The sequence below is a fragment of the Etheostoma spectabile genome, chromosome 15 (assembly GCF_008692095.1).
Source record: "Etheostoma spectabile isolate EspeVRDwgs_2016 chromosome 15, UIUC_Espe_1.0, whole genome shotgun sequence".
Lineage (NCBI taxonomy): Eukaryota > Metazoa > Chordata > Actinopteri > Perciformes > Percidae > Etheostoma > Etheostoma spectabile.
Window position 1 is genome coordinate 32,781,963 of NC_045747.1, and position 10,530 is coordinate 32,792,492.

Consider the following 10,530-nt stretch of genomic DNA (forward strand, 5'->3'; position numbering starts at 1 on the left):
TTTTGCGTTACATGACCCATTTAGTCTGTAAAGCCGTGCATGTGTTGGATCTTTCTACTCTCTCTCTTCTACTCTCCCCTCCCCGCCACACAGCGGCCGCCGGTCCACACTTCTGACATTTGTCTACAGTTTTAAGAGTTGGTATTAACACAGCTGTATATTGTTAAGTATGAGGGGCAAACCTGTATTGTACCAGTGTTTCCGCGGGTAACTCTGGTATCGCGGCCGCCACGGCGAAGAAACAGAAGAAGTTTGATGAAGCAACAACCAGTTGGTAGAGTAACAGCGTGTGAGACGGAGCCTGCTGGACCTGGACCTGGGCCAGAGATGTCCATGGCCAGAATATCATAGTTCATAAAAATGCAGCGCAGTGAAGATACGAACGTTTCATACACACGCCGTGGTCCGCCCTCGACCCGTGCTGGACCCGTTCATATGATCTCTGTGAGTAGCGTCCATCACACTCACTCTCGCAGTTATAAACAGCTATGTGACAAAAAATTTGTTTTGGTTAAAATCAACAAATAAATCGTTTTTTGAGAGAAAACCGCGATCAAAATTTTGATCAAAATAATCGTGATTATCATTTTGGCCATAATTGTGCAGCCCTAGCTGGGACCATATACTTTTGTCCCGATTTGATTCTTTAACGATACATGGGTGCCGATTTGATTTGTATTGCAATTTTCATTTATTATGACTCTAGAAATATTGCGATTTGATAGTATTGAGTATTGCAACTTTTGTCAGACCTGTCAGTCTGACATTTATTTCATTATTATTTTTATTATTAGTTCACATAAAGAGAACATAACATGTATTTTCTGCTTTTGCTCTGTTTTACTGGAAACAGATATAATGTAGTCATTGTCAGTGGTACCATATAAACACAAAATATTTAGGTAAGTCATTTGGGAAAAATATAAAGAAAAGAAATGAAGGGAAAAGATTTGATTAAAAAATAATAAAAAAAATCACAATATATCCAATTTTCAAATCCCTTTTTAGCGGTACAGCATTAGTGTTGTTACTTATTTAAAAGTATGTAAGTATCAACGGAAAATGTGCTCAAAAGTACTAAAAAGGTAAAAGTACTAAATGCAGAACAATTCTCATACAGTATATTAGAAACTGGAAATGACTCAAACTGTTCTGTTAATCAACTTAGTGTTTAATAGGTTAATTATTTCAGCTGGAGTTATAGGCCTTTATATTGTTGGGTAGTTTCATTTATATTAAAACATTATATTTCATAAACTACCTGTGTTTTGTGTGCAAAAGTCTTAATTTGTAAAGTAACTAAATGTGTCAGATGAATGTAGTAGAGTAAAAAAGTACAATATTTCTCTCTGGAATGTAGTGCAGTAGAATGAGAAGGTGACATGAAAAGAAAAGACTCAAGTAAAGTACAAGCAGCACAAATTTGTACTAAAAGGGTAACTAGGGTCACCGTTTTTTTCAATCTAAACCCTATTTTCCTATGATTTCGTGTCTAAGTGACTGATCTGGGAACAACACTCTTTCAAATTGGTCCAGTATTAAGCGAGATCGCTGCAGTCGGCAGCGGCGAAACAAGCTAGGATGTAAGTTAATAGGGCAACTGTCCAGCTTGTATTTATCTTCACAAAAGTGCTTGTTTTTCCGCTGACATGCTCAGATTAATATTCTGTGACATGCTCAGATTAATATCAAGTGTCCAGGTTGAAAAAAACAGCAGTTCCCCTTTAAGTACAATACTTGAGTAAATATACTTAATCACATTCAGTGTACCAATGGTGGAACTCTTACTCGATTGGGAACCAATCACCACAGAGCAGCTTGACATTGTCTATGTCATCGTGGCAGAGGAAGCGGAGCTGGACTTCACTGAGAGCTGTGGGAGGCACCACGTCACTCATTCACACCTGCAGGGATCAACAGAGAGGACACACAGGTTGTCCTTAGCAACACACCAGGCTGATCCTTAGCATCAACAACACATCATGTGGAGTCAAACTTAGAGCTGGAACAATTCCAAACTTTGCTGTACAATTAATTGTCTTAAAAATAATTGTGATTAACAATATAATTGTCTCCAGGGTTTCCCGTGCTATTTTAAGTCTAAAGCGCCAAAGCTGACTGAATGGGAAATGCGCCAAAAAAGTGCCCAAAATAGCAAAAATTAAAACACTTTTTTCAGATCCAATCCCCATACATTTTGGGGGGTTTTGTCTCTTTGTGGGTTTTTTTTGTGGGGTCATCTTTGTGTAGTCGTGTTATGTCTCCTTTTGGTCATTTGTGTTTCCTTTGGGGTTGTTTTGGGTCCCTGATCATTTGGTGTCTCGTGGTCAGTTTGTGTCCCTTTGTGGTAGTTTTGCATCTCTTTTTCATATCATTTTGATTATTATTACCATATCAGTGTCTGAAATGTTGGAAAAGCTAGGGCAGATCATAAATGAATAACACTCAAAAAGCTTTTGGAGGGAACTTGGTTCTGTGGGACATATGTACGTTTGTTTTAGTTGTGTAACAGAAAACTCAGATTGGACAGATGTCTAACTAGCTGTCTGGATTTACCCTGAAGAGACCTGAGGAGCACACATACTATAAAAATGCAAAGAAATATATCAATAGTGTACCCTTACAGTAAAGTTTGATTTTAGCATGTTTAAAGGAGCGGTGTGGAAAGAATGCAGAAAGGTGCAATGGTATCATAGTGCAAGAGACTGTCAGTGCAAATTCAATATCTATTCAAGTACAACAGACAACACAATATATCAAAAATAGAATAAGCATTATTATTATTATTATTATTATTATTATTATTATTATTATACATAGATACTACTAAAAGACCTGAAGAAAAGTTAAAGTTGAAAACTGTCCATACAGAGAAAAACAAAGCGTGGTGTATTGACCATACAGGCAAGCTGGCAAAATGGACAGATGACTAATATAGTCAGTAAGGGAGTCAAACAGTGCCAATCAGTCCAGTCCAGGGTAGTTAACATGTATGAATAAAGGCACTCAGATGAAGGCATGGTACAAAGGGCAGTGTGCCGAGCAAACTTAAACACTTAAGTCAACCACACTCCTCCCCTTCTGTGTAGCATTGAAGAGCATGTAACAGTAGACATGCAGGATCTAGAATTATAGTGCGTAAAAACATTCATTAAATGTTCTAACATCGCAAGAAGAACAAAACCGCTTTTACAGGCCCTTAGGTAAGGTAGTCACTAAGGCCATCCACAGATACAGTTTATCCAAGCAATTCCCTGTGCCACATGTATGATTTATAAAATCATGGCAACAATTATTAGGCTATTTTAATAGCTTAGTATTCTATGCAAAAAACGGTATGTATAAAGGCTTAAGGCCACTTGACATGTTATTGTAGGACCAGTTTAATAACTGCAACTTCATTTTATACAAAATATTGTAGGTAGATGGGGGTCCCTGCTTCATCTCTTTTTCAGTTAAGGGGTCCTTGGCTTAAAAAACGTTGGGAACCCCGGGTTTAGAATAATTGTCAGATATTTCCCTGTTAACCACTGCATGGTAACATTGAAATAAGACCGTTCTTACTGTGAACACCAACCAGAAACTGTTTTGCACCTCTTTTGGCATTGTTCACCATTAGAAAATTCTGGCAAAACTTCAGCACATTCATCTTCGACCATATTTAATTTTTTTAATTTAAAATTTATAGTTAAGATTTTGCATTAATGTGGTATTGTGTTTGTATAGAAGTCAAATAAAACATTGTATTTTTCCTTCATGAGTTTAAACATTATATACATTTAATTTCTAAATCTTATAACAAAATGGCTTTGAAAACTTTCAACATATGGGCCTCTCTAAATATCCTTACATAATATAGGCTACCCCTAGCCATGTTATTCATATGTCTGTCTTTTATATACTTGTATACTGTTCTGTATACTTTGTATGATTCCCTGTATACTATATTATTTTTTTCTTGCTATAAAAAGAAAAGAAAACCATCCATATCAACACGCATCATTGTGTTTTTGCTGACTAGTTAACTACATTAATTGTTTGCACAAAAGCAATAAGAGTCATTCATTTAACGTTACCACTCTTGTAAACGTTAACAGAAATGTCTGCTTGTCTGCTTGTATACTCAGTGGTCGGTGACCCCGGGGCTGCCACTGCTTATATATGTTATCATATGTCAACAACACATTAAAGCGTACTGTTAAAAATGATAAATAATACTCATAGAGTCACAATACAATAGGCCAGGTAAAGTAAGCTCTATCAAGTAAAACAACTGCCTGCTCATTAGCAACCAGGCTAACCATAGTTACCGCAAGCTAACGTTCTACTGCTAAGCTAACGTACCTTGTTTTAACACTCGGACCCAGAGAAAGTCGAGGAGAATTATATTCCCTGAGTGTCTGTCGATACAGTCACTACTCCGGACACATCATGGTAATACACCAGTGTATTCTCGACTCCCAAGGCCGTTTTCTTACTGTGTCAATGCTACACAGGCTGCTAAGGTCTCCCTGCTTATCTCGCTTAGCTAGCTAATGAGCAGCTGGATGTTTTCTTCCTGTTTTGGCTGCTACGCGAATGGCGTCAGTCTTGAGCGTTTTTTCTTTTGGTAATTAGCCGGTTATCGCCACCTACTGGGCTGAAGTGTGGACGACTACTAGGACGTTAAAAAAATCTACTCACATGTCCTATTCATAGACAGTTAGAAGGTCCTAGAAGATTGCTGTGCCACCACTCACTGGTTTCATTCATTACAGCACAATATAATCATTTCTAATGTGTCAGTAACGCCACAATCATCACATCTGCTGGTTACCTTTCGGGTTAAAGTCTTTCTAATGTTTTGACGAAACATCTTAATGCTGCAGTGGGTAAAATACATCACAATTTGAAGGAGAGTCAGTGTTCTCTCACACTTGAAATTGCAATATGCTAAAAGATTTTCTGGATGTTTAATGGATGGCACCAAAAATTAAGTGTACTTTTTGCCAAATCTTAATGCTTGGGAATTCCCAGTAAATTTTCAGGCCCAATAAAAAAGCACTCAAATACACATTTTAAATATTTGTTCTCCTTTAGACCAAAAAAGCATAAGGATCGTCTCCAGACACGATTTGACATGACAGTCAATACTCAATACTCTGTTTAAAATGACATGTAGGCCTACTCCTTCTCCATCATTGACCATTTCCAGTCACACAAATATTAGTGCAGTTCAGAACTTTACCTGGACACATGATGTCTCCTATGTCACTAAAACGTCCATTCTTAGTGTGAGTGCACTCGCTCAGATGTCACTCTTAACAACAAGCTCTGGAGAAAAATAGTATGGGGACTTTAAGTTGGAAGTTTGTTTTTCTTTTGTCAAATTACTGTTTCTTAGGTAAAAATGAACTTTCACGCTTAATATTTAAACTTTGCATTTTCTTGTGTTGCTGTATGCTGTATCATATACAGCAAAGCAGTGGTTCCCAACTGAAGACCCTTCCGAGCGGTCCCAAGATAAGACATGTAGATATGGATACTGTAATAGATAGATAAGCATTTTTGTTCACAAAAGCATTCAAATCCACATTTTTGTTGTTGTCACTGCTCCTTGTTGACTGACCACATGCCCTGGAAAGTGTTTGCTAATCCCCTGCACACACACCTGCCGCGGGTTTGAAGAAGGCTCAGTAGTTGTATTTGCATGCAAAAGAAAAACAGAAGGAAAAAAAAACCCAAAATGCAACTCAGCAGTATTTAAGCACATATTTGCAATCAACAGACGCAGTTTTTTGTTGTTGCTGTGAAACAACTTGGTTGCATACTTTCTTACGACCTCTACCCAAAGCAGCTGGGTCTGTCCTTTATATATTCAAAAGGAATGTGTTCAAAATAAAACACGTTCCCACTTTTGAAATAAATTTCCATTATTTCTTTGAAACCAATCCATCATTCAAACACTGAAACACGGGGTGCCTGAGTAGCTCACCTGGTGGAGCGTGCGCTCATGCACAGAGGCTCAGTCCTTGCAGCAGCGGCCGCCGGTTCAAATCCAACCTGTGGCCCTTTGCTGCATCGTTCTCCCTCTCTCTCCCCTTCCATGTCTAGGCTGTCCTGTCAAACAAAGGCCTAAAATGCCAAAAAGCAATCTTAAAAAAGCCCCCACTGAAACACTTACTCAACTAAAGGAAATACTCCTCTCTGCCCATTTAAAAACCGCAAGCTTTAATAATTGATACATTGCTGAATGTTAGTATTCTATAGTTACTGTCAGAATTATCTTCAACTAAAATGCAATAAGGAAATGTCACATTTTGTGACAAATGTCACATTGTGTAAAAAAGGAGTATGCAACTACGATTGCTAAATGATCTTGATATTAATGAATATTGTAATTAAAAGGTATCTACCTCTGAAAAACACATTATTAACAACGTGAGTGTAATTTATTCCAATAATAGCACACAGATTTTACTCGTGGTAATGCTTACGGACCTGAGATACTTCTATCCTTCTGTACTGAACGTGAAGTTCTTTTTTATCGTCAAGGTTTAGTTTTGTTCATTTTCATGTTTTCCTAAAGGATATTACAGTTAGTTATGAAAACATGCAGGGCTCAATAGGAAAGTTTCCATCGCACATTGGCTTGAATCAACTGTCTTTATCTCATGTTCACGCCATCTGTTGCCTTCTCACTGCTCCTGCCAACTCTGCAGGTAAACACAGCCTCTGCTGATTATCTGCACAATCTACTTCAAGACGTTTTAAAATACAACTTATAATGTAGGTTAGTAAGTAAAGTTTATCCATATTGCACCTCTCACAGATTCAAAATCACAAACTGCCTAAAACATTTTTTTTGTCAATATTAAACCTATTTACCCTTGTATTCTGGCGTCCTTGAGTACCAAGAAAGGCGCCTTCAAATAAAATGTATTATTATTATTATTGTTATTATTTTTGTCTTCTGACCTGGTCTGGTTTACCTGTTCATGAAGCACAGAAAAGATTCAAAATTCAAGATTTGTATTTGGCATTTGTGCATAAACTAAACAGTCCAGACACACTGGAATTCTTGTGCAGGCTCTTTGAGTCATGTCAAAAAAAACAAAAACAAATAAACAGTTAAGGGCAAAGAAAAGCACACAGACTTAAATAGAAAAAAGATTATGCAAGGTGAATAAAATTAAAATAAAGTAAGACAACAAAACTCAGATAATATACAAAACATATGATCAATTATGAATACTGTAACTGGATTGCATTTGTAATGAGCATAAATATTGCACAGTAATATTTCACAGCAGAGGGAAGCAGTGAGGATTATTGCACATTTAAACGCAGTGAATTGTTCAGTGTTTTGCTTGGTTTTTGCCACCCGTCGGACTGTGGCAGGGAAGAAACTGGGATGGAGCTGTGTTTTATGTGCAGTGATCCTGTCCGCTCGGCTGCATCTGAGTTTGTAGTGTTTGTGTGTGAGCAGAGAGTGAGCTGGGTGGAGTCTCTAATGATGCTCTCTGCTCTTTTCTGGCCTCGCTGTGTGTATATTGGGTCCATGGAAGGAATAACGACATTAACAAAGTAGAAATTCTCACCAAAGTCTGTCCTACATCGTCTTAGCCAAGTTCATTCATACTCATTTTACACTTATTTTTTGCATTCAATTAACCTAATTTACTTGCAATTTATACTTAATTTCTGAGAAAAAAATAAGGAGAAACGAGTGGTTGTTTTGGACCCCGTCCACAACACGCCTCCAGTTTTTGCTTCTCCCCCTTGAGAAACTTCAAGAGAGACACTATCAATGCTTGTGCTCAGAAGTTGTGGAGAAACCTCCAGGGATTCACACAAGCAAGCCTCTGTGCTCTGCTTACAACAGACCTTCACCCAAAACCACTCACAGAAGCAGGTAGATATGCACCTCTGACTTAACTTTAATACAAAAACAGCAGATATGTGCACAGGTTTGTAGACTTTTTGTTACAGTGATATGGATAAATTATTCAGTACAACAATACTAATTTAAAAACCTTTTTGTTGTTGAGAATTACAATTACTGCAGGCTATAAAACAACAGTAGCTTTAATCCGATGTGACTGGGTTTGCTTTAGTTTTCATTTAAAGAAACATGGAAAGTTGTCACAAAATGATGATACTTTGTTACAGTAATACGATATGGTTTAACTCTGGCTGATTGAATGAAACATAGAGCAACATTATATGTAGGATTACCATAGTAAAACTCTCACCACAGTCAAGCTGATGTGTAATAATGTGGAATGTTTTGCCCAGGATCGGCCAAGCCTCTGCAAAAAGCAGCACGTGAAACGTTCAGTTGCCGACTCACAGTTAGATAAAGAGCCAGGAATAGAGATAATGTTGTCATGTGTCCAGGGGCGCAGGTGTTACATTTGTCTCTGACTCCCACAGTTGAAAGACTACATTTGTTCCCTCTGTGGCCCAGGATGCGCTTGCTGTGTGCGTTGGGTCTCTTTTTGGCCCTGCTGAATCTGTCCACATCTCTGCTGCTGGGAGCCTTCAACATCAGGACATTTGGAGACAAGAAAGCCTCCAACACCACTCTGATGAACATCATCAGCACGGTCTGAAACTGCATCCAATATTCCCTTTTTTTACCCTGAGAAATAATGTAAATAGTGTAGAAAACAATGCATCTCGTCACAAATATTTAAACTATGAAGACAATCCATTTGAAAGGGGCCTGAGTAACTAAACTAACACAAAGGTTAGCCTACATTTGGCATCCATTCCATTGTGAAAATTTGGTAACACATTCAAAACATAAGCACGTCATTAGATTTAGTTAGAATGCTGTACTGTTCAGAGGATTTTGGACATGAACTCTCTGATGATGAAGGATGTGTAGGTACATTTAGAATACATTTATTCACTGTTTTATTCATTCATTACACTACTTTTGTGAACGTAAGGCTTTGGTAAACTCATTTCAAGCACCAAAACAATTCGTTCACATGAGGTGTAACTGTTTTGGGGAATTCCAAAAAGCTTCAACTTTTCAGCTTTAGGGCCAAATTGTCTCTTTACACATTGCTCTGGGAGAAATTTGGTCCTCACTGTAGAAAACTGAGTTTGTTCTGAATATGTCATTAATAAACCCATGGGTATATTATATTAAATATATATATATATATATATATATATATATATATATATTATATGCAAATACCCTTAAAAGGTGAATTTAAGAAGATATTTAAAAATCGAGAAAAAGCCCTTAGACCTCAGAAGGTTAAAGGGGCTCCAGTAGTTTTATTTTTTCACATTCATAAAGTTGGGTGACAGAGTTACAAAGTGGCAACAGTTCTGGTGACTACAATCAGTAATACTCCTCCTTATATCCAGTTTGCCCCAGCAGAAACCAGACCACATTTGGAAAACATTCTAATCTTAAACAAAATATCTCTTGAGGCGCCTGTTTTTCTGTTCATTCGCCCTTCAGGGAAATATGCAAGGTCATAATATTTTTAGCTGTCTCCAACCTTGGAGGACTCACTTTAGGGGACACATACTTCAGAGGCACATTTGAAGGATTTACCTATAATGAAAAATCACTTAAGAAACGAACAATTATTGAAAGAAAATCATTGTCTACGTAATTTTCCCATTACAGGGGTCGTTTTTTTGGGGGGGAGGACAGTCTCAGTCTTTTATGTGTAGAATTAGTGGAATGCTCTTTTACTATAGAACAATAATAAGTACGTAATTATTTCTGTTTCGAGTAGAAATATACTTGTGTTGCTTTGTTATTGTTTTTTTCAGATTGTCCATCGCTATGACATCATTCTGATCCAGGAGGTCAGAGACAACGATCTGACAGCAACCAAAAAACTCATGGAGCATGTCAACAAGTTAGACCAACCACGCACCTTCTACAGAGCACACACAGTGTTATTACACAGATAGTAGATGTGTGTAGACAGGCAGACAGCTTGTCAACTCACATAATGACATACCATAAACAACACGATGCTCTTCATTTGTCATCTACATTTGTGTGTCTGTGTGTGTGTGTGTGTCCACAAAGATGAACATTATGTTTTTCTTTCATTTTTTCTCTCCCCTTAAAGGTCCCATTTTTTTTCTTCAACATTATTATGAGTTCCCCTAGCCTGCCTATGGTCCCCCAGTGGCTAGAAATGGTGATGATGGTGCCATTATTCTCTGCCACGTCATATTTGACACGTAACACCACCTATGTTACTATCATGAGGCTTTGTTCCAATAAAAAAAAGTAATTTGGTAGTTTTTACACAGCTGAACTTGAAAACGGGTCAAAATGGACTCCCACACAATGTAAGGGCTACGCAAAGTTGTAGAAGATGCTGGGAGCATCAGATCATGATCAGAGTGACACCAAGTGACCAAATTGAAAGGTCTTTTTAAGTGATATTTTAAAAAACAATTAGGGCTATTTATGTTGTGGATGGTAAAATATTAGAATAATTGAACGGTCATGGAGAGTGTTGGGTCTTATTCTGCAATTTCCTCTAAGTCTTTATCTAT

At 37.5% G+C, this 10,530-nt stretch overlaps 3 protein-coding genes across 3 annotated transcripts in view; 1 reads left to right on the forward strand and 2 right to left on the reverse strand.

Moving 5' to 3' along the window:
- naa60 (N-alpha-acetyltransferase 60, NatF catalytic subunit) overlaps positions 1 to 4,613 on the reverse strand; it is a 17,553-nt gene extending 12,940 nt beyond the window's left edge. Inside the window, exons 1-2 of the mRNA XM_032536918.1 lie at positions 4,345 to 4,613; positions 1,789 to 1,904 (exon numbers count right to left, since the gene is read on the reverse strand). Of these exons, the coding sequence (XP_032392809.1) occupies positions 1,789 to 1,898 (110 nt within the window). The 5' untranslated portion in view covers positions 1,899 to 1,904; positions 4,345 to 4,613. The remainder of the gene's footprint in view (positions 1 to 1,788; positions 1,905 to 4,344) is intronic.
- A 3,044-nt stretch (positions 4,614 to 7,657) lies between these two features.
- Positions 7,658 to 10,530, forward strand: part of dnase1 (deoxyribonuclease I) — an 8,057-nt gene continuing 5,184 nt past the window's right edge. The window contains 3 exon segments of the mRNA XM_032536911.1: positions 7,658 to 7,894; positions 8,416 to 8,588; positions 9,787 to 9,875. Coding sequence (XP_032392802.1) covers positions 8,451 to 8,588; positions 9,787 to 9,875 — 227 coding nt within the window. The 5' untranslated portion in view covers positions 7,658 to 7,894; positions 8,416 to 8,450.
- The window catches only part of eci1 (enoyl-CoA delta isomerase 1), a 21,546-nt gene continuing 19,527 nt past the window's right edge, over positions 8,512 to 10,530 (reverse strand). Inside the window, exon 8 of the transcript XR_004335202.1 lies at positions 8,512 to 8,521. The gene's annotated coding sequence lies outside the window, so the exon portion shown is untranslated. The remainder of the gene's footprint in view (positions 8,522 to 10,530) is intronic.